The sequence below is a fragment of the Podarcis pityusensis genome (assembly GCF_964106645.2).
Source record: "Podarcis pityusensis genome assembly, chromosome: 6".
Classification (NCBI taxonomy): Eukaryota; Metazoa; Chordata; class Lepidosauria; order Squamata; family Lacertidae; genus Podarcis; species Podarcis pityusensis.
In genome coordinates this window covers 46,039,448-46,062,975 of record NC_138030.1, presented here as the reverse complement: position 1 = coordinate 46,062,975, position 23,528 = coordinate 46,039,448, and the positions used below count along the sequence as shown (strand labels likewise).

General features: G+C 43.0%; 2 protein-coding genes and 1 long non-coding RNA gene across 4 annotated transcripts in view; 1 reads left to right on the top strand and 2 right to left on the bottom strand.

The window, feature by feature from the left end:
- Positions 1–11,367, top strand: part of ITPR3 (inositol 1,4,5-trisphosphate receptor type 3) — a 98,635-nt gene extending 87,268 nt beyond the window's left edge. The window contains exons 48-58 of one of the 2 annotated variants that reach the window (XM_081009954.1): positions 299–491; positions 1,892–2,017; positions 3,264–3,436; positions 4,015–4,179; positions 4,598–4,790; positions 6,736–6,840; positions 7,163–7,287; positions 7,824–7,989; positions 8,842–9,002; positions 9,489–9,650; positions 10,419–11,367. In XM_081009954.1, coding sequence (XP_080866080.1) covers positions 299–491; positions 1,892–2,017; positions 3,264–3,436; positions 4,015–4,179; positions 4,598–4,790; positions 6,736–6,840; positions 7,163–7,287; positions 7,824–7,989; positions 8,842–9,002; positions 9,489–9,650; positions 10,419–10,487 — 1,638 coding nt within the window. In that variant the 3' untranslated portion in view covers positions 10,488–11,367. Of the gene's footprint in view, positions 1–298; positions 508–1,891; positions 2,018–3,263; positions 3,437–4,014; positions 4,180–4,597; positions 4,791–6,735; positions 6,841–7,162; positions 7,288–7,823; positions 7,990–8,841; positions 9,003–9,488; positions 9,651–10,418 lie in introns of those variants that run through there. The other variant, XM_081009955.1, reaches the window with a different exon arrangement.
- Positions 10,391–23,528, bottom strand: part of LOC308479482 — a 418,695-nt gene continuing 405,557 nt past the window's right edge. Inside the window, exon 2 of the long non-coding RNA XR_013987703.1 lies at positions 10,391–12,022. This is a non-coding gene — a long non-coding RNA (uncharacterized lncRNA). The remainder of the gene's footprint in view (positions 12,023–23,528) is intronic.
- Positions 12,434–21,425, bottom strand: UQCC2 (ubiquinol-cytochrome c reductase complex assembly factor 2). The gene is made up of 4 exons (XM_081010194.1): positions 21,229–21,425; positions 15,012–15,086; positions 14,235–14,304; positions 12,434–12,968 (listed from the first exon to the last, which is right to left on the bottom strand). The coding sequence occupies exons 1-4, from the start codon at positions 21,364–21,366 to the stop codon at positions 12,874–12,876; spliced, it is 378 nt and encodes a 125-aa protein (XP_080866320.1). The 5' UTR covers positions 21,367–21,425; the 3' UTR covers positions 12,434–12,873.

The following is a 23,528-nucleotide window of genomic DNA, read 5'->3' as shown; positions in this document are numbered from 1 at the left end:
TGCTGCATCTGGTGATGCTAACTCTTGCCTGCCAATGTTGAAGCACTGGCCCATGCTGTTTGCTGTTAGCTGCAACTCTAGCAGACATTGTGCCCCAACCCAGATGCTTATTTCCTGGGTTTCGCTGCTGCGGGTGCTTGTCACATATATAGATGCACTGGTTTTAGCTGTATATTTTATACATACGGTTTTCAACTGCTTTGACCCATATTTAAGCTACCAGGATAAAGTGGGAGAAAGACCTAGGTCCCTTCCAGGATATGAACCAAAGGCTCCTCAAATCTCTGCTTTCTCCCAGATTGTGCGCCTGGACCGCAGCATGGAGCAGATCATCTTCCCGGTGCCCAGCATCTGCGAGTTTGTGACCAAAGAGACGAAATACCGCCTGTTCACCACAACAGAGCAGGATGACCAGGGCAGCAAAGTCAGTGACTTCTTTGAGCAGTCGTCCTTCCTCCACAATGAGATGGAATGGCAGAAGAAACTGCGCAGTAAGACTAGAACAAGGCAGGAGGCTGTTTGTACAGATTATAAGTTAGAATGTCAAATTGTATGTCAGCTCAAGCCCCTGCAGCACCTGTTGAGGAGTATGGATAGTCAAGTGATGTTCACCAGGCTCCACTGACCCTGTCCTGAAGGTGGCACCCAATTCATTCCCTGCAGCTCCCCAGAGAATCATGGGCCCATGCAGACTCCATAGCCCTGGAGAGGGCGCTTTGGAGCGATCATTTCAATAGCCGTTTCTGTTTCACAGTGAGACCACAGCTTTTTCAGGAGTGCCAACCATGTCAATCAGGAAACCCCTAGATGATTCAATAATCCATTGAATTCTATAAGTCTCTGGGGCAGACCATCTTATTTTATTTTTTTCTTTAAATTTGTATCTTGCCCTTCCTCCCAAAGCAACCCAGGGGCAGTCAAAAAGTAGTAAAATAATAAAGGAAATATTTAAAACAATTCCAGTACAGGTGCAGACTGGGAAAGTTTTCAATGCAAGTGTCTTGTTGAAAGTGGAAGGTCTTCAGCTGTTGCCGAAAATACAAGAGATGGCGCCTAATATTCAGTAGTTCCACACCCCTGCAGGAGGATATTGCTGTTGCCAGTCCAAGTGTCATCAAGGAATGATCTACCCATGACAATGAGCTCATTGCAAACTCTCTCTGCAGCCACTCGCTCTATAGCAAAGACCAGTTCAAGAGTGTGCCCTTCCACTTGTTGGGGCCTGTGATGAACTGAGGTAGCCCCGTAGTAGTCATGAAGGCCACGATGAGCTGAATCTGTAGAGGCAGCCTCTGCATGGACATTGACATCTCTCAACGCTGCTGTGTGGGGATTCTCAGAGACTACCAGTCAGGGAGGCTGCTGGGTGGGTGGCACATCTGCAGCATCCCTATTCCCCTCCCTTAGCTCTGAGAGAGCTGATTGGATGTCCCTTTAAATCAACAGTGGCTAACCTGTAGCTGCCCAGACTACAACTCCCATCATCCTTGCCATTGGCCATGCTGGCTGGGGCTGATGGGAGTTGGAGTCCAATAAGATATGGAGGGTTGCTGTTTCACCCTCCCTGCTTAACGTGTTAGCACTGAAAATCTTAGTGAGTTTTTCTACAGAAAACAGAGGTAGAAAGAATGAAATGAGGACATGATCCCGGACCAGTTTTATGTGCTGCAGTCCACTGAAATGTGGTGAGCACAAATATGAGGTATCATTTGAAAATTATGTCCCAGTTTCTGGCAATTGATAGTGTTTGCAACTGGGTTGGGGAAACAAGAGCATTGATCCCTGGCTCTATAAATAATTGCACTGAGATTGCTGGGTCTTTGGAGAGCTCTGTGCTACTTTCCAAAAGCATACAAGATATACTCAGCTTTGCCTTTCTTTCTTCTCATAGGCAATCCACTGATGTACTGGTTCTCCCGCAGAATGACACTCTGGGGAAGCATTTCCTTCAACCTGGCTGTCTTCATAAACATCATCATTGCTTTATTCTATCCTTACGTCGAGGCATCCTCAATGGGTATATGTTCCATCAGGCTCACTTTGATTTTTATACAACCATTGCCAGCATTCATGGATCCCTTTGCAGGGGTACTCTGTCCACTTGGTATTCATGCAAAGAAAATGCTATCTGAGGCCCTGTGGTTCTTCAGTCAATTTTGCCAGCTATGCCTTTGCAGCCAACTCGCTAGCAGTTCTTTACCTCAAATAAGCTATCATTTCAAAAACCCTAATCACTTATCTTTTTGTGAACATTAAAAATAAACCCCCTTTGGAAAGAACCTTTCTGCCAAACCTTTGGTAAACCAGTTCCCAGTAAGAAGTTGTGTTCCGTTTGAATATTATGAGTGTTTTTGGAAACAAACAAGCATGTAGATCAGTGGTTTTCAACCAGTGTGCCATGGCACCCTGGGGTGCCTTGAATGATGGTCAGGGGTGCCACGGGCGACACTGGACTCTATAATGCCGTTGTTCAAGGGAGCTATGGACTCAAAAAGTTTGAAAACCTCTGAGGTAGATGACACTCATGGTAGACTGTACATACCCTGATGTGGTCTCCTAAAAGCAATGCATCCCTTTAGATCTGGGTGCTCAGATCTGGGGTTGAAAACAGATGAGGCAGGATGTGGTCCACTGAGCAGCTGTGCTGTTGGGGAATGGCTAGCAGTGCCTGTGTGGGTACAGGGTGATGGCATCTTTGGTTCCCACTAGGCATTGCTGGTTATGCATTAGTAGCACATCTGCACCATCCTGGGCAAGGAGGCATCTCCAGTTCTCCTCCCTGTCAGATGCAGTTCTTTGCAGAAAATCCGACTGACGTTTGTTCCAGTTCAGCAGTAAACTGCAGATTTTCCGACGAGACCCAGGCCTAGAAATCACAAACGAAAGTGTGGATGAACAGTAATGGCATTCACTGCCTTCTGCTTTGCCTCACTGGCTGCTGCTATGCAAGTGCTTTAATGCTGTGTGCTCTTGAAGCTTGTTTCTTCTAACCTAATGCTGTGCGATGTGATCAGTAGCGGGGCATGCAGAGCTCCACTTCTGTCACTTGGAAGGTGTGGGGTGGGACAGGACAGTGGCAAGGCCAGGGCTGGTGGGCGTGTGTGTGCATCCAAACATCACCCTTCCCCACCCCTGCACCTTCCAGGTAAGTCTCAGCGATGCCAGTGTCAGGAGAGCAGTTCTGCTCCATCACAGCAGCTGCTGGAGGTTATGTTACAAACAAATGTCTTGGCTACTTAATGAATTAATTTGTGAATTTCCAGGGCTGTTGGATTCTCCACTGATCCCCCTGCTCTCCTGGCTTTTAATCTGCTTCTCCATCATGGCTCTCTTTACCCGACGCTATGGGATCCGACCGCTCCTTGTGGCATTGATCCTACGATCCATCTACCACCTGGGCATTGGACTCACTCTGAACATACTGGGAGCTCTCAATGTAAGTCACTTGGCTAACCTCAGGCCAAACTCTGGCTGCAGTCTTGTACATATTTAACTGGGAAGGAGTTCCACTGAACTACCATAAACTGTGCAACCCTTTGCCTATTGAGATCAAGTAGGCGCCTTCGCTGTACTCTTTGACACCTGTTAAAAACATTCTTGTTTAAATATGTCTATCTAGATGCTTAGAAAATCGAAGTAATTTTAATCTAGTTTAGTATTTTAACTTTTGTGTGCTTTTAGGTTTGGTTGTGAAATTTTCTTGATTTTACTGTTGTATCTTTTGTAAAATGCTGAGGTGTTTTTTTTTTTACACAATCAAGCAGTGCATAAATTTTATTAAGGAGACAAACCAACCAACCAACAAAGAAGCAAGGGGTTTTAGGTACTGGCACCATGCCTAGAGCTAAGACCAGTTTGTCTTTGCAAATCTAATGGCAATGGATTTATATCAGTGTTAACTGAAAGCAGAAGATTGCTGTCAATAAAGCTAAAGTAGCATAATAAACAGCATAAACTCACTCCAGAAAGTAACTGCTTGCCTCTTTCCCCCTCTGCTTTGTGCTTGTTCCACAGCTGACAAATAAGATTGTGTTTGTGGTGAGCTTTGTTGGAAACCGCGGAACATTCATCCGAGGCTATAAGGCCATGATCATGGATATGGAATTTCTCTATCATGTTGCCTATATCTTGACCAGCGTCTTGGGACTCTTTGTGCACGAACTATTCTACAGCATCTTGGTATGCTAATTTCTTCTGTATTATCTACCTGTTGTATACGTAACATTTCACCTCTTTTTATGCCTGCTTTGTTCTCCCTAGCTGGCTAGGATTGCAATTATTCATTTTATGAAGTGGGCAAGAAAGAAATACAAATCATTGACTAGATGGGGTAGTTTGGTACTGTCAAGCAACACCAAACCAATTCCTGTTCCGAGAAGTTGCTAGGCTCTTGAAGCAAGAGTCCAAAGGGCTTCTTGTTCCTTTATGGAAAAGAACGTCCACATTTATCTGTGAGAAAAGTGGGGATGTTGGTGATTAATGAATGGCAATCATTCACCTGCTAATAAATACTATGTGCCTGAAGGACTACCACAGAATGCCTGTTCTCTTCAGACTGATTATATATAAGCAAGTTATTATTATTTTTCTGTTTCAGCTGTTTGACTTGATCTACCGGGAGGAGACCTTATTTAATGTCATCAAAAGTGTGACACGCAACGGACGCTCCATTCTTCTGACAGCCCTTCTGGCTCTCATCCTCGTCTACCTCTTCTCCATTGTAGGCTTTCTCTTTCTGAAAGATGACTTCATCCTTGAAGTAGACCCATTGCCCAACATTAAATCAAAAGGTTTGCTTCCCCCACCCCGCTATCTCTCAAGTTTGATATTTAACAATAGGGGTTTAAATAAAAAGGATTTTAAGATTTGCTGACTTTTGAAGCAACCCATTTGTCTTCACCGGGGTTCATCCAATTACACCGGAAACCTGTATGTTCCCTCCTGCGTTTATTTAAGGATTGGTTTTCACCTTGATTTTGTACTCGACCTTTCAACCAAGAATGAATAACTGGTAATGGGCAAGCTAAATCCACTCCAGCGTGTTTATGTCCTTAAGGCTTGCAATTTGGAGGCTTTGACGTTCAGCGCTGCACTTAAGGGAAGTGCAATTTGAGACTCCTGGATTGGGCACCTTTTATGAGTGTATAAATAGCAGCTTTTACCAGCAAAGTACTGCAACTGTGTAAGAACTGGCTTGTATGTGTTTTGCATGGCAGTCTCCCCCCCCCCCAATTCAAAATACAACATATAACGACTCTTCTGTTCAAGTGTGTAGATTTCAGTGGGTTCAGATGCTTCACTTCAGGGGTTGCCAACATGGCATCTTTGGGCATCAGCGTACCTCCCATGGCACCTGCAGAAGGTCTCTGTAAATCATCTCAAAACCTTCAATGCTTGAGACTTTGCTCTTCCTCCTTCATTCATGTTTTCACCTGATCAACTCCTCCTAGACTGAACATGCCCCCCTGTCAGGCTTCAGGGAATCGGCTTTCTCCCCTCGTGTCAGGAGATAAAAAGATAAAAGAAAGGAACGTCTTACCAGTTAGAAACTTTAATAATCACAGTGAGAGAACAAAGAACACATCTCCTAGAAATGGTGGTGCTCCCAATTAAGTATCACACACTCCTCCATCCCTATTAATCTACATCACTCCTCCGTCTTATAATCTGAGTTTGTACCCTCTGCACTTTCTGTTCTGAGACTTTCTGAGCTCTTCGAGACTTTGGGGAGATCAGAGGAATGCTGTCCAAAGACTGTGAATCTGTTAACCCTCTCTCTTCCCATGTTTCTTCTCTTAGCTGTTCCGCACCCAGTATTTCCCAGCTTCTGCCTTCTGATCAAGGCCCTTCTGCAAACCACTGTTCCAAACCTATACTGTCCTCCCGCTCCTGGGAAGATTCAGGCTCGGGGAAAGGGGTTGCTCCCACCATTCCTCCTCAGCACAGCCATCCTCAGCGTGGTCCCTGACACCCCTTAAACATGTCTACGTGTCATTGAATGCTTGGACTGGACACCCTACCTCCCTTCTGTTCTGAAGAGAGCTTCTATTGGTGTGTGCATTCAATGCTGGCTGATGGAGATGCATTTTCCCCTCTTCTATTGACACAATCACTCCTAAGTGCTCTCTACAGCCATGGGGTATCTGGAAGGCTCCTTGGTTTACTGAGGAGCCCTGAGTGATGAAGCAGGCCAGACGTCAGCTAGTGGAGGGAGTGCAAGTCCTGGCATGAATCTGACTGAATTGAGGTACAAGTACATAGCTGTTTGTACCACATGGCAGGGATGGGAGCAAAGATAGTGTATCTCTTGGCCTCTATTATGTACTCAGTGAATTGTGCAGCAGAGCTATTCAAAGTGGTTGGCCCAGATCAGTATGGCATCATTAACAGACCACTCAATAGTCTCCTGTGAGAGATTTGTGAATTAGTCTGAGGGCAACATTACTTGGCTCTGTGCTGAACACAGTGTCACCATTAGTTCATGCTTCTTGGAGGTCCTTGGAGCATCATTCAAGTACAGCTTGTGGGATCGGTTACAGTTTGAGGATGTGGACAGGATGCTTGTGGTGGTGAGGCTATGTGACACTGGATAGATAGCAACCTAGAACATGAACATCATGATGGGAGATACTTTTTGGCATGGCTTCAGTCAAAGGAACAACTTTTCTGGACTTTGTCATTGTTATGAAATTTAAGATGATGTTTTGACAATTCTGCTGCCTCCTGTCCTTCCAGGTACTCCTTTGGGGATGCAAGCAGACATGGATGCTTTTATGGAGACATGCAGTAGCGACAAAATGAGCTGCTCTTCTGGTGTTGCTAAGCCCAAAGTGATAGAAGGTAGGTGGGGTGGCTGAAGCAACTTTCTCCAATTCAGATGCTTGTGGGAGTGAAGAGAAACTTTGCATATTTTATCTGGCACCTTGAGAGGGCAACTAGGATGAAATTGATCTGTGTCTTGGAAGTCAGCACAAGATGCTGTAAGATCTAATGTCCAAGTTAAGATGCAAAGTTACTTTGTTGGTACTTATCCACAGCATCTTACTGGGACTAGGGGCCACTCTGTGTAAGTAAGTCAGGATGGCAGCCAATTAACTTATTTCTGCCACTGCAAGGATTTCTGTTTGTGTTCCTGCTGAGTGCACTTTTGCTTGCATTCCAGAAGCGGAGGAAGATAATTCAGAGCGTGCCTGCGACACACTGCTCATGTGCATAGTCACTGTCCTGAATCATGGCCTCAGAAACGGAGGTGGTGTGGGTGACATCCTCAGGAAGCCATCCAAAGATGTGAGTTAATTTGGGGGCAACCCATGTTAGGCAATGCTGGCTAGGGGTCTAAACCAGCACACCAAAGGGTGCCTGTGCCCTACTGAAACCAGTGCATACCAGCGTGGTGTGCATATTTGGATTTTTCTAATAGTTTGTCTATTGCGTAGGGGCACCTATGCTAAATACCAAATGCCAAACGCCACATTATATGGGGCAAATGGGGTCCCCAACCTGAGGGGTGTGCCAGATCTTGTCACATTGGTTTGCTACCTTCCCTTCTCACATTTTTGACTTTTAAAATTCAGATCTTTTCTCACAATTTCACCTTTTGTGAGATCGTACAATTCCAACATTATGCACACCTAACACAATCAATCCTTCCAAATATTTTCTTCATTGTTTACAAAACAAATCTATTCATCTTGTAGCCACTGGCATGTTGGCAACTTGTCTGCCAATTTCTAGAGGGGAATGTTTGGGATTTTTCAGCAAAGCACTGGATAAGAGAAGCCATGCTTTCTTTTAATGGCTGTCCTTGTCTTTCTGTCCTATAGGAGTCTCTTTTCCCTGCTCGAGTGATCTACGACCTCCTGTTCTTCTTCATTGTCATAATCATAGTCCTCAACCTCATATTTGGTGTAATCATCGACACCTTTGCAGATCTGAGGAGCGAGAAGCAGAAAAAAGAAGAAATCCTGAAGACAACATGTTTTATATGTGGTAATTGCCCAGGGAAACTATTTATCCGGGAAATACCCTCATATATTCAGCAAACATCCAACAAGATCATTGCCTATCTGGTGGAGGAACTATCCCCTTCTCCAAAAGTAAACTAAGTATTCAGGGGATATTCTGCAGGCCCCTACAGAAAGGAGAGTTAGGCTTTGGGTGTTCATTTGACTGCAGCAGCTGAAACTGCCCACAATACAAACATATGTTGTACTTCAGATATTCATTGGTCTGCATACAGGATCCAAAACACAGCAGAAATGTATCCCATCTTAGTGCATTCAAATTTAAGTTTTCACAATTTCACTTTCAAAGCAAATTTTTATTGGCTTCTGATGGTCTGTCAGTGGGTGCAAAATGGCAGAAGTGCAGTATCACTTGAGATAATATGCATAATATCTTAGCTTTCCTATTTTACACTGTTAACATTGGTGTTTAGATTTCAAGAGGTCTCTTGAAGTGGATATAAACTACTCCATCTTTTCTTTTAAGGCATGTTTTCAATTTTAGAGATTTCTTTAAGTGTCCAAAACAGGTACACTAATTTGAAATTTAACTGCTCAGCCATGAACATTAGGCACTAGCCATTTTCTGCTCAAGACCTGCTAAAATTAGATTGGAAGAACCCCAAAGGCTTTCTCTTCCAGTTCCCTGCTGTGAACATGACCACCCATCCATTAGCACCCCACTGACCAACTTATGCTGTTCATATTTCTGTATGCTACAAGTGGAGGTCAAGTAGAGAAAAATGCGTGCAGAATCAGTCTCTTTAATGGGACTTATGGATGGGTGCAGCAGTTGCTAGATAACCTAGCATTCTCCTTTTCTTCATTACTTCCTTAGGACTCGAAAGGGACAAGTTTGACAACAAGACTGTATCTTTTGAGGAGCACATTAAATTTGAACACAACATGTGGAATTACCTGTATTTCATAGTGCTGGTGCGAGTCAAAAACAAGACTGACTACACAGGGCCTGAGAGCTACGTAGCACAAATGATAAAGGTAAAGGCGATCAATACTCTTGCATGATGGGAAGAGTTTCACTTTGGAAAAAGGCAGTTTTAGTGGGCAGCCTGTGTGTGATGTATATAATCTCAAATAAAATCAGTTGCCCTGGGTCTGCTTCCCTTCAGTTTTGCAATCTGGCCTCTGCCAGTGGCCAGATGTATGAGAGGATGTAACTTCAAGAATTGGTACCTGTACTGGCTTGTCTTGGTTTTTAATTTCTGTATAGTGCTTTTGAAGGGGTGCTATTAATACACTGGGTGCTTTAACTTTATTGCAGAATCGCTCCTCCATCAGTGGATGGATAACTCCTCTCTTTTGCTCCAACAGGCAGCACTTAGCACCAGAGTCTTTGTTCTTGACAGTTCAGTTAACTGCCCTCTCTTAGGTTCTGCCCTACCTGTTTTGCGGTGCCAGGCTACTTTTGTTCTGATTAGTTATTCCTTCCTTTAAAATACTTGTTTCCTGCAATGACTGTTCCAGAACAAGAACCTGGACTGGTTCCCTCGGATGAGAGCCATGTCACTGGTCAGCAACGAAGGTGAAGGGGAGCAGAACGAGATCCGGTGTCTACAGGATAAACTGAATTCCACCATGAAATTGGTATCCCATCTCACATCACAGCTGAATGAGCTGAAGGAGCAGGTATGAGAAACTTTAGGAACGAGGTGCTTTGGGGAGGGACTAAGGGAATGAACTAAGAGAAGCAGCGCCTTTTCGGAACTTTGGGATGTCATAAAATTAGACCACATTTGCTAATCCTTCAACTAAATAATGTTCTCTGGGGGGGAAATCCTGTTGTCTGAATGCAATTGCTTTTAGATGAAGCACAGAGGATGCACTGTCCCAAAGATAACACCTGCCTTAACTGATCTCTTTCTACAATGGGGGTGGAGAACCTTTATGGGCCGCATCTTCATCTCCCCCACCCAACAGGACCACCCACCTGTCATAGTTGGCTCACAGGCAATTGGGGGGGGGGGGAGAGCAACTATGGATTGAATTCTCTATGCATCAGCTGATGAATGGGCAGCTTAATCCCCCCTGAAATTTTTAAGCATAGGCATTGCCATTCAAATAGTGTGTGCCTGCAGCGCAGCGTCTTGTAATTAATCAGGGTGATGCTTACTTGCCCCTCCCCCATATTTTATTCAAGTTGGCAACCCTGGCCTGTGGCTGAAGGTTACCTCCCCCCCCCCCCCCCCCGTTCTACAACATGTAGGTCAGGGAAGTGTGGGTACATTTCTACATGAGTAATGCCAATTAGCTGAGTACACCTAATGAAAGACCTCACATGCTTCAACATGCAGGGGTTTGTGGCAGAGAACACTTGTAAATTTGATAAAAGAATGGTGTTGTGAATTCAACTGAAGAAATGAAAACCATCTTTTAAATCCCGTTTTTATATTCCAGATGACAGAGCAAAGGAAGCGAAGGCAGCGGATGGGCTTTGTGGATGTCCAGAACAGTCTGAACCACTGAGACAGCAGAATCTACTTCACCAAGCTAAAACTCTACTTTACATATGCACTTCCTGAGGAGGATATTTGGTACTAGGTTGCCAGCACAGATCTCATCCATCAAAGAAAGCCGATTCATGTCATAATGATTCATATTTTGGCATTCTGGCACCACCTTCTGTTCATCTCCAGTAGGGCTGATTGCATTTTATTCGAGAGAGAGACCTGAAGCTGACAACTAGTATGATTTGTCGCTTTGTGCGGATTCATAGTTTACCATACATTTGGGAGCTTTGCTGCTCCTTATGATAGCTCTGTTGCTATAACATGGGTTATCTATCTCCATGCACTACATTTTGATGGCTTCACAGCCAGGTGCAAATAGGATTGACACTGTTACTAGCAAGTAGTAGTTGCTATATTTTAACTTATTTTAACAGAGTCCATGAAATTCAACATACATGGATCTCTCTTTACAAGCTTGTCATCTCAGTTTTCCTGGAGTCACTGGCATTTTTCTTCATCTCTAGAATCCTATCTAACCCAAGAAGAAACTAAGAAAATCTACTATTAGCTTAACACTTCGACTGAAGATGAGCGGCAGATTGCATTGTTGAGAAATGCAATGGCATTTTGTTCCATGGAGAGACTTTTATCAGCGTTAGCGGAAGATTGCATGTTTGTGCTGCACTGTGAAAGAGCAATCTCTTCCCCCTCTCGCTCACACAATAGGTTAGAAGACAGTACATACTTGGGCGTTAGCCTGCTTCTGGGACGGTTAAAAGGTGGTAGAACTGGATTATTTCAGTTGGCTAATGCAAGGTAGCAGTAATATTTCAACTATCATCAGAATGGACATTGAAGGGTCATTAGTTAGTGTAAGAAAACAAGTTTGGGGAGAAGGATGGAGAGAGAAAAAAGAGTACATTATAAAAGTCCTGAGATGTAAATTAACTACACCTCTATCAGCCCTGCTATGCTGGCTGGGGCTGGTGTGAACTGGAGGGCACCACACTGCGAAAGACTGTTTTAGAATTTCCCTAATCAACATACACTGCCCCAGAGTATTTCCCCAACCATTTAGAAGCATTGCAAGTTCAACTTCAACAGCCAGGCTACAACTCAACTGTAAATAAAACAAAGTACATTAGGTACAGGTTTGTCTAACTATGAGAGTGGCCGCTAGAGGGAGATGATTAGGGAGAGATGATGACAGTTCCTTGTTCCAGCCTCCATATGCTTTTCCATTCCTTTCTGACCCAAGCAGGGTGTTCCTTGAAGGTACATATTACAGTGCAGGTTGAAGGGGGCGGGGAAAAGATTTCATTAATCAAGAGTGCAGCTTTGCAATTTGTCTTGCTCTGGAATATTTTACAAATATTGTTTTAAGTTTTAATGTGGTAACTTCCTTAAGTTAACACAAACAGAACCAAATACAATAAAATGGAAGGGAGAAGGAATCACTTCTTGATATGCTTGTTGGTAAAAGCTACAAACTTGTCGGACATTAATATGACTGAGCAGATTTTTTCAAGATCTGTTGGATTCTGCTTGATACTGAAGCTATTTAAGCAAGTATTTCAGACATATTATTTTCGGTAGGTTTTCATGAAATGCTCTGACTAGCCCGACTAATCTTGCCACAAGATTCCTGGGTGTTCCTAGGCTCATTCTAGGGTGAATTCCATGTTTGCACAGAATGCTGGAAGACCTACTGCCCCTGTTTTCTCATGCTAGATGAAAACAGATGCCGCTTGTATTGCAGGGGCAGATTATGGTGAACTGTTTGTTTTTAGAAACTTGTCTACTGTTGCCCATTCCCCCCCCCCCCAGCAAAAACTGGTAATCTACAGAACAAATAGCTTGAAAATGAGTGTTCTCCTGCAACAATTTTGTACCAACATATGGCAGTTGTGCCTTCCATGAATAAGTGGTGGCATTCCAGTAAAACACACAAGACCACACGTCTATATGCTATAGGGTCTGTATTTGTTTGGGAATATTTTGAATTCTAAAAAGCCATGAAATACAATTCAGTGATGTCCCAGCATATCAACTGCATACCAGCTGTGTTCCAACAGCATATAGCCTTTCCCTAAAGAACATGCAGACACCTAGACATGCCGAAGAGCAGCAACCACATCAATATATTTAAAGGCATTTCTAACATCTTCCTATAAACCAATGTGATCAAGAAGGGCTTGCTTGTCCCATTCCAGAATAGCTTCACCAATACTGAAGCATTGTTCCCTGAGATAGAAATGGTTCTGAGATGAGATGTCAAAACCAGATCTCTTTGCTTTAAAAAGTCTGACATCATCCTAGGTAAGCAAATGAAACAAACAAACCTCTGTTTCAAGGAGGCAAAATATAGAGCTTTAGGAAAATTGGCTAGTGTCACAAAGTTATCATTTGGAATCTTCTTCAGGATTCTTGGCAGAAAATTTCTCACGTAACTTTGTCCATTTTCCTTTCTTTGCTTCTTCCATCTGCTTCAAGCTAGCTGCATTAAGAGGAAGTCAGAAAAGACAATAATATAGGGTTTTCATTATAAAAACAATTTTCTTTAAGAGGCTGCTTAAACAGTAACATGGTGATATATGCATGTTTGCCATCATGTATACATGTGACAGAAAGCCACAGCCAGTCCTAGTTCCCTGGCGCATGTGCAGTTCACATGCCTGAACACTCACATTAATCATGTCCAACCACTCCATTTAAAGTACACTCTAAAAAGCATAAGGTGTGAAACAACCATTCGTTTCCATCTCAATAAGTTTATGTTTCGCTGCCCGGGGCAGACCTGCTCTCCTTAGTCAGAACAGTACATGTGGAGCCAGCAAAGACTAGCATTTTCTATGCACTGCAGCCAGAACATAAGACTGCTATTTAGCTTCAGGACACTTCAGGAATGTTTAAATTTACTGTTTCTATAAAGGCTGTTTGTCTTGATACAGTTAGCTTAGATAAATCATAGTATAATAGAAAACTCTTGAAGTGTAAAAAGTGAAACCAAGCAGAGAAAGCAGCTTCTACACAGGTTAATTTAGACTGTTCTTTATCGTATTTCTTGTTCCCAAGCAGAAACCACAAATGCAGGAAGAATGGAAAGCAACAAAATCAGTTGATTACTGATGTCTATTGTGGGAGTGACCGGGAGTCTTAATTTGAGGCTCATTAGCTCTGGGAACAAACACTCCCTTCTTCAGACTTGTGTGTCTCAAATGCAGGGCAATTAAACGCTGAAAACCCCAATTCTGTAATGAAAGGATTGGAGGCAAAATAGGGCTGATGAGAAACAAGAGAGCAGTATTAGCATGGTCAGGTGGACCCTGAAGTATTCAATAGTACAAATTATTATTGTAAAAAAACCAAGAGGCAGCATCCCTCCTTGGCAGCCCATGCAGCTTGCAAGAGAAGGAATGGCTGGCACCTTGAGCAGCTGTTAGGGAGCGAGAAATTGCAGGTCCCACTTGCATCTATTTCCTAGACTAAGCTCAACTTTTTGGGACACAAAATCCATTTATCATAGTGTGCCACATTCCTCAAGTAACGTGTTAGTCTTAGCACTAACATTAAAGACTGAATACAATTGGTGCATTACAAACAGCTTTTGCATAATGTTTTGCTCATGGGAAGGCTATTTATGGGAAGGAGGGAGGGAGGAAACTCCTGTGTGCAAAGCAGGGGGGATGTAAAGGGCAGCTGAATCGTTTTAGCCAACCAGATACAGAACAGTAAATGGATAAAGCATAGTTTGCTCAAATACCTGTTGCAAGGACTAGCTTGCATTCTTCAACTGTCACCCCAGTAAAGCTTGTATCTTTCAAACGTGGATACTATGCAAACAAACAGAAAAAATATATATAAATATAGCAACCTCCTGCTTCCCCTGAGAACAATGTTCTCTTAATCTTTCTTCTCATTTGGCATCAAAATTGTATGCTGAAGTAAATTTGCTAAATGCTATAGCACGAACATGCTCACTGCTGTTTCATATATATATATATATATATATATATATATGCATGCATTTCTGAAATAGCAGGGGTGGCTAACGTGGTCCTCCAAATGCATGACTACACCTCCCATCAAGCATAGCCGGTAGTGACGGATTGGGGCAACTGTAGTCTTAACACTAGGAGAGCCACAGGTTTGCCACTCCAATTTACACAGTAAAAGGTGAACTGGCTTGCTCAAGAAAAAGCAAAGACACTGTGGTAGATAATATGGTGCCCTGTGGATGTTATTGGACTTCAACTCCCATTAACCCTGATAATGGGATAATTATCAGGGGGTTGGACTAGATGACCCTTGTGGTTCCTTCCAACTTTACAATTCTATGATTTTATTGGACATGCTGGCTAGGGCTGATGGGAGCTGGAGTCAAACAGCATCTATAAGGTGCCATGTTTGCTTCCCCTGCTAAAGATAAATCAGATAAATCTTAGTATAGATAAATCTTAGTATCAGGATTACAAAACACATCCCAGAGGCAGCTGTCAGATTCTAACACTGGGTACCTGGCCACAGTGATAGGACTTACCTTGTTTTTATAGTAATTGGTATGGATTTTGGCTAAACTCTCAAACATTTCATCGCAGGTCACTGGATCAGAAATCTGCAAGAGTACAAAAGTGCAGTGAAATTATTCCTAGAGTGTAAACAACACTTCCATTGAACAGAAATTTTATATTACCAGTGTTGTAGAGGAAGACATTACATTTTAAAATGCAAACTAGTTTTGTTCTTCATATCTATTCCAACAGAGTCACTGAGTTAAAATACAATCAGAAGCCCATCCTTGAGCAAAAACCTATCTAAGCTTCAGCTCTTTCACATAGCAACCCAAAAGTCCTGTGTATACTGTGAAAAAAAGGAAGCTTTCTGTTGAGGGAAGGGGGCATTTTCTTACATACTCAAAAATGACAAAACCCAAATCCCATGTCAATGGCAAATTCTAAACCCATGCCCTGCCACCATTCAGTCTCACTTATTTCCATAAAACCCTTAGCTAACCAATATTCCATAAATCTGGGTACAGGCATGGTACAAAGCCAGTCAGATACAGATAATTAACAGAGATAATTATATTAATTTATTATACAATTATTAAGTGCAAAAGTTTTTCTGGTTACTTCAAAAATAGCACTTTATCTTTAGCTTATACTTTTTAAACTTCTTACTGTCACTTTAAATACCAATAGCTTACATCCAGCTAAGACAGCTTTAAAGGAACAGTTAATTGGATAGCTCAGTCAGTAGAGTAAGAGACTCTTAATCTCAGGGTTGTGGGTTCAAGCCCCACATGGGCAAAAGAGATTCTTGCATTGCAGGGGGTTGGACTAGATGACCCTCATGGTCCCTTCCAACTCTAGAGTTTATGATTAAAGCCCTTTAGCCGAATTGCTTTTGTATTCTCTCCACCCCAGTTAAATATAATGGAGGACTCTGTTGGAAGCCTCTTCATCCAACCCTTTACTGACCTATTGAAGAGATTTCTTTTGCTGCATTGCCCTGGAAATCTGCCCTCTCCTGCCAGTCACCAGAGACCAACGTTCAGGTTCTCCCTTTTCCTCCTCAGCCTAAGCCAAGTGATTCAGCTACCCACAACAAGTTATCAGACAACAAGGCATTCTGTCCTCCCCTGACCCCCTTCCTCTGCTGTCACTGACCACCCTTAACTCTAAGTCTCCAGCCCACTCCAATTTTCAATTAACTAACAATATTGCACACATTTATTCTGGCCACTCAAGTCCAGCGCCATCCAATCCTACTGTCTAACTGAAAATTCCAAGCTTGCACCCAACAAACAAAATATGCATACTCTCCCTCCCTCCCTCCCGAATACTAAGGATTCTCTCTCGGCTGTCAGTTAAGGCCCCATGCAACAGTTAAAACTAGTTTTCACCAGACCAGACAGAAAACTTCCTACATCGAATACATTACAATGCACAGTACGATACAAATGTCAGAACACATTACACAATACCCATTACAACTTAATTCAAATAAACAGGATTTCTTCACACTGCGTTACACTGATGTGCTGCAAAGAAGTGTTTGCAGAATAAACAGCTCCAAAATATGCCAAACAGATCAACAAACATGAACAAACCTCTTCACAGAGGGGAAAAAATGCATTTAATCCAAGATACTGTCAATAGCTGTGGCCGAGATGCACTAGATAAGAGGACAAAGCACACTTCAAGGTCATGCGGAAGGTGTGTCATCTAACTATCATATTCATTTCTAAGTTTTATTATACTTGGTCTTCTCAGACAGAAAAAATGATGCATAAACATATGTTTTTAATGAGAGATTTGGGGGGGGGGGAGATAAACTACCAGAATGATATCTAGTCATGTAATGACCAAACGGCATCTTGGAAAGCAATAATCGGCTGCATGAATTATGCAAGTCAGAATAATATGACGTGTCTTTTCTTCCACAGCCCAAGATATTGGCCAGTGTTCAAATCAGAAAAATGGGGCAGGCCGCTTGTATAATACTGAGTTTTACATATTTTTGTATTCACACTGAAAAACCCTGATAGTGTTGCAGCTATCATGTGGAAAGCAGAAATAGCTTTTCAAAAAAGAAAAAATACCCCAGCACATCTCATTACACATGGATAAAACAGACATTAGACTTACAAAGTACCTCTATATCTTTGACTCTGCTCTTTATGCATCCCTCCTGCTATTTGGCAAAAAATAATAATCTCTTTACTATATAAAGTATTTTATACATACAAATTGATATCAGCGCTGCAAGCATCAATTTAAATTTTTCAAAACCGATGACAGTTTAGGAAAATTAAGGTAGGAATCAGCTGCTCTGAGCACAAAAAGAAAGGAAAAGCACGTTCTGAAATGGATGGAGCAGACAAAAGTAACAGAACAGTCCTGCTCTGAGGATGCTCAGAAGATACTGACTCTCTTAAAAATGAGTGTCTGCCATAGATTTATTTCATTAATTTTTGCAAAGAGTGCATTCTTCTTCCATGGAGAGCATTATGTGGTGATGTACTACCAGAATGCATACATACACTGATGTCCCAGGCATTAAGAACTGACTCCAAAACATTTTCAGTGCTGAACAAATCATGACTTGAAATCAAGAAAAGCTCAAGGCCATAGAAATGGTCTCTATCAGTTAAGTAACCTGGAAATAATCCAGCAAAAGCTTATACATCCCGCAAACGAAATGAACCTGGTTTTAAACCGGCATCAACCTGGAGGGCAAGGGAACCTAACAATTTTTGGCACCTGACTGCAGCACAGAAAGAGGGCTATCAGTTCAGCTAAGAGACCAGCTGTCATTTGCCATGTTCCTCCCCTGAATTGTTTCCAATGAAACTGATGGTTATAAAAACTAACTTTAAGAACTGGTCCCTGAGTTTCCTTATTTTTCTCTTCCCTTCCTTCCCCCTTTTTTGTTTTTGTGTTGTGTCTTTTACATTGTAAGCTTGTGGGCTCAGACTGTCTTTGCTTTACTCTGTGTATAGCCTTTGGATACATTTAGGTACTTCAAAAATGAAAAAGAATAATTTTTGAAAGCATCAGAGCCAGCAGAAAACCTAGCTCTGCCTGGAAATCAGAGACAAAAGACTTTAATGAGAAACTAGGGAACTCTTAAAGTCAGATCCAGATACCTACTATTCATTTCATCTGGCCCTAACTTCAAGTTCCCCACTGCACCAAGATTCACATCATATACTAAATTTCTGAAAAGGAGCTTTCATGTAAGAATTAATAATCACACCCATTTGTAGAGCACTGTGATGATAATACACATAAGAGTATATTTTACTGGAGTCAGTCAAAAGAGGGAATTTCAACATGTGCAGCTCTTTTCACCACTGCATGTCGAAATGTACTTGCCAAAAGTCTCTATACAGTGGTACCTTGGGTTAAAGACGCTTCAGGTTACAGACTCCGCTAACCCAGAAATAGTACCTTGGGTTAAGAACTTTGCTTCAGGATGAGAACAGGAATCGTTCAGTGGTGGCGCAGCAGCAGCGGGAGGCCCCATTAGCTGAAGTGGTGCTTCAGGTTAAGAACAGTTTCAGGTTAAGAACGGACCTTCGGAACGAATTAAGTTCTTAACCCGAGGTACCACTGTATATGCTATTAAAGCCACAGCCTTAACCTCTTAAGCTACCTGGAACAAGAGGTGTGTTCCTGTGATTGGGTCTTTTCAAAAATTGTGCTATAATCCAGAGAAAAACAGAGGCTATGGACACTACACAGCAGTCATTGTAAGTAGCTTGGGGAAGAAGTGAATTTATCTAAGTATTTTTATACAGCACTTCAATCATTTACTCCTGCCAAGAGCAGTTTATCAGAGAATTTGATGCAACTGATATCATAATTACATTTATATTCTTCCTTGCCACATGCTGTGGTGGAGGGCAATCCCACCTTACACAGGAAAAAAACTGAAGAACTTTCTAACTTGTCACCCCATTTCCAATGGAATCTTTTCATTCTGAAGTGTCAAAAACCCACACAGTGAAGCAACCTGCATTTTAAAGTTGTAACTCAACCCTCACTCCTGCTGCTTGCATGGCTAATACTGCATTCAGAGCCCTGGTGCAAGCAGTGACTGAGGTAGAGGGGGGAGTACAATTACAACGTACAATTGGATTGGGCCTCATGCTGTTGCACAGCAACAGTGAGACTGGCTCAAACCCAAGAATACCCCATTTGGGGATCTTCCGCACTGTTACTGGATATCCCCTCAATGGCACTCCTGCCCATTTAGCTTATCCTTCCCAACCCATTGCAAGTGGGGTACAGATTGCTCTGCCCCTTGGCATCAAGTCCCATTAAACAAAGAGTGAGGTCTCAAATAATATATTAAAAGCATTTAGATACTGACTTGAGCTCTAAAATGGAGTTCATTAATTCTCCTGGAAACCTGATAGCAGAGTGGTCAGATGCACAGTGCTGGCTCTAATATTAGGCAGCACAAGAGGCAGCTGATTTTGAGATTCATGAAAAGGTACCAAACTGTGATGCATTTATTAATGTATTTTACTGCCAGAACAGGGGAGAGATGCTTGTAGGAATTTCTGCCTCAGCTGCTCAAATAATATGACTGGCCTTGGTGTACTCCACCTCTTGACTTGGGGAGGGAAGGATTCACCTCAGGCAGCAGAATGTCTTGGACGAGGCCCATAGATATAAAAGGCAGGGTTCCTGCACCTTAAAAATTGCTTGCATGGCAGGGACACCTGCCAAAAGCACCCCTCTTCTGAACAACTATTAAAGTTGCAGGGACCCCACCCTGCGTTCGAATCTGGATACTCTAGCAGGGCCAGCCTCTAGCATGAGGCAACCACTTCAGGCAGCAGGATCCACAGGGTAGTATATACCGATGAAGAGCTTTCTTCTCCAGTTGTCCCTGATGTAGATCTTCACGCCCCCTTCTTCCCTGGCCTGGAAAGTGGGGGGAAACATCTTAATGGTTCGCCTCAGGTGCTAAAATGTCTTGGGCTGGCCCTGAGCACAGGCATGACTCACCTTAGGGCCTGCTTGATTCAGGCTAAAATCCTGTGCACGCTTACCTGGGGAGTAAGCCTCACTGAAGACACAGAAATACAGTTGTACCTTAGAAGCCGATCGCCTTGGCACTTGTACGTTTTGGCTCCCAAACACCACAAACCCAGAAGTGTTCCAGTTTGCGAATGTTCTTTGGAAGCCGGAAAGTCCGACGTGGCTTCTGCAGCTTCTGATTGGCTGTAGGAGCTTCCTGCAGCCAATCGGAAACCGCGATTTGGTTTCTGAACATTTTGGAAATCGAACAGACTTCCGGAACGGATTCTGTTTGGCTTCCAAGGTACGACTATATTTGGGAATAAGCACCCAGAAGCCTGCGCTGTCTCTTCACCATTACACTATGCAAATATCCAGTGCCGGATTTACGTATAAGCTAAACAAGCTATAGTTTAGGGCCCCACCCTCTTGGAGGCCCAAAAAAAATTTAAGGAAAAAAATATTGGATGTACTTTTCCAAAATATAAGATAAAAAATAAATAAAATAAAACCTACATACAGTGAGAGCTTAATATTTTTTTCACTATTAAGAGACTTCTTCTTAATTGTATTTCAGTTCAACAATTACTTTGATAAAATACATATTTTGTTATGTGCAAATGGCTTTAGATACCTATTAGGTCCATAAATTACCATATAGCATATGTTCAACAAAAAAAGCAGTGACAATTTGTTGTTGACAAAGGACAGCTGGACTTATAAAGGGCCCCATTACCTTCAGTAGCTTAGGGCCTCAGCAAACCTAAATCCGGACCTGCAAGCACCACACAGAGGCACAAACACACAAGGGCTGCCACCCCTCCTGTATAATACAGGACTGTCCTATATTTCATGCAAAATGCTACGCCCTGCTTTTGTCCTGTATTCGAGCTCTCTCTTGCCCAAGTTACGCATCCTCTCCAAATGCACGTGTTGGAAAGGGCGTGCGAAAGGTCATGTGGTTAAGCACAGACAGGTTTACAAATTCGCGTGTATGTATGCACGTGTGAAAAGTTCCACATGGGCCGTCCTGTTCGTCTGAAATAGATTGTACTGCTTTGAAGTCACTTCAGGACCAGATTAAACCGCCCTGTATTTTGCCAGAACAAGGGTGGCCACCCCAAACACGCCACATAAATATGGATTAAATACTACGGGGACCACCAGCTGCCCGGGGCGCCGACCTTCCCCCTCCCCCTCCGGGCGTCGCCCCCGCCCCACCTGCGTGTTCTCTCCCTCGCGGAAGGCCTGCGCCACCCTCTGCCGAAGGAAAGTGCCCAAGTCCCGCCCGCGCTTGGTCTCCTCCACGGGCCACTCCTCGCAGAGCTTCAAGAAGCGCCGGTACCGCGTCACCGCCATCTTGGCAGACGCCTGAACTACACCATTGGCGCGTGGCTCACGTGGTCTGCGCTATGCTAATCCCATCATTAGTATTGCCAACGGAGGCGCGGCGATTGGCTCCTCCGACTCTTTAGTTCCTCTCTAGTGAAAGCGGAGAGAGCGGATTGGTACCTGCGCAGATGGAACGAGAGAGCTTCCCAGACCCGCGGGACCGCAGAGATAAGAAAAATTAAAGAGGTGCCTCTCTTTTTCAGGATGACAACATTCCGGATTTACATTGGTGAAACGGATTCATGGAAATGAACGAAGAAACCTGGGATACGGTCGCTGTGCTTGAACAGCTGGGTCGTGCCCACCGAAAACTAAGAGTTAGCGGCAAAGGGACTTCATGCTCCTCCTCCTGACTCGGGACTAATTGAGCATTTGAAAAGTAGCCCTGCCAATGCAAATTCCAAATGCCGACCATCATTTCCCGAAGTTGGAAAATGTGCGGTTGAAACCAGCGCTTTATGACAGTTCTGCAGAGTTGCACTTTGGGGTTCAGTCTGAGACTTACTTGGATTTTTTTTTCGGGGGGGAGGAAAAGAAAAGAGAAAGATTCACGCCAAACACCCACAAATTGCAGCCAAAGTCGATCTCCCTAAATTCCTCCAGTAGCATACAGAAGCTTGCCTGCAGAGACTTTGCATTTATAAATGTTCAGAAACTAACTGCATTCGTTTGTCACAATAAGAAACAAGTCCCGAATTACAAAGAGCACGACTCCTGTCTTTGCTGCTATCTTTTGAAATTTCTTTGGCCGCCCAATGACAGCTGCGGTAAAATCCAGAATTTCTCTATAGGTTTCTGTGGGTTTGCGCAAGGGGTGCGGGGGCGGAGTCCATAGAAACCAAAAAGTTTTTCCTATCTCTATGAAGATTCGTTGGATTGGGAAGACTTTAGGGATGGCGCTCTCTCTTCGGTATTTGCCGGTGCGCCCGTGTTGGGAGTGGAGAGGGATTGGTAGGGGCGTCGTCTTATGCAAAGCAGCAAAGGAGACGCGCGCAAGTTTGAGTTTGATTAACACTTGATTTCTCCAAAAGAATTCTGGGAATTGTAGTTTATCCTTCACAGAGCAGCAATTCCCAGTACCCTTAACAAACTCGAATTCCCAGTATTCTTTGGGGAAAGCCACGTGCTTTACATGGCTAGTTGGAGGCGATCTTTTTCTTACTCTCATCTATGAGATGCATAGTACCTTTTAGGGGTTAATTCAGAAGTGAGTCTCATTTAATGCAGTGGGACTTAGTCTTTCAGAAGTAAGTTCAGGACTGCAGCTATGCTGTACCATCCTGTTCATGCTTACTCCAAAGTAAGAATTCATTGGGATTTACTTCAAAGTAAATGTTGACACAATTGCAATCTTAACCTGCACAGCCACACAAGATGCAACCATATGGTTAACACAGAAGGGCTAGTTGGATAGCCCACAATATGTAAAATGCACAGTTGTTGTCTGACTCTTGGCAAATGAACTACATTTGGCAAATGAACTACATTTGCATCTGATGATGTGGGCTCAAGTCCATGAAACTTCATGCCATAATAAAATGTGCTAGGATGGTATCTGGTGGTCATAGTGGACCCATTAAGATCAATAGATATAACTTGGTTAACTTAAGTCCATGGATTTCAGTGGGTTTACTCTGCAAATAAAACATTTTAAATGTGTTGTAAAGTGCAATATACAAGTGTGACACTAGATGGCGACACTGAGCTATGCAGAATTCTATTTATTTTTCAAAATGTTTTTTTAAAAACGCATTTTCACAGTTTTTTTTTTAATATGTATGGAGATTCCATATGACTGCTCTGAGTACTACTTTGCCAGATGGCACCTGTAGCTTTTAAGTCTCCACAATACTCTTGGTTGTTTTTGCAGCAACAGAAATGGCTATTCCTCTGGAAACTTCGATTTGCATTAATTACTTTTTGAAGGGGTGGGGAAGAGTGATTCTTTTTTCTTTTTCTTTTTACGTGTAACAAGGATTTGAATTCTATGAGCAGTGCAAATGAAGACAACAGCTATTTGTGCCTGGAGACTTTGACAGCTCAAATGATTCTGCTCCGGATGCTCACTGTCAGTTGCATGTTAGCAATATTTGGTATCGTGAACTACTTCTTTTAGCAATTTCCTGCAG

Excerpts from the sequence above, each read along its gene's own strand:
- UQCC2 (XM_081010194.1), bottom strand. The coding sequence starts at position 21,366 with ATGGCGGTGACGCGGTACCGGCGCTTCTTGAAGCTCTGCGAGGAGTGG. Across the intron at positions 14,305-15,011 it reads CCAATTACTATAAAAACAAG|TATCCACGTTTGAAAGATAC; the intron begins GTAAGTCCTATC and ends TTGTTTGCATAG. Across the intron at positions 12,969-14,234 it reads CAAGCTAGTCCTTGCAACAG|CTAGCTTGAAGCAGATGGAA; the intron begins GTATTTGAGCAA and ends CTCTTAATGCAG.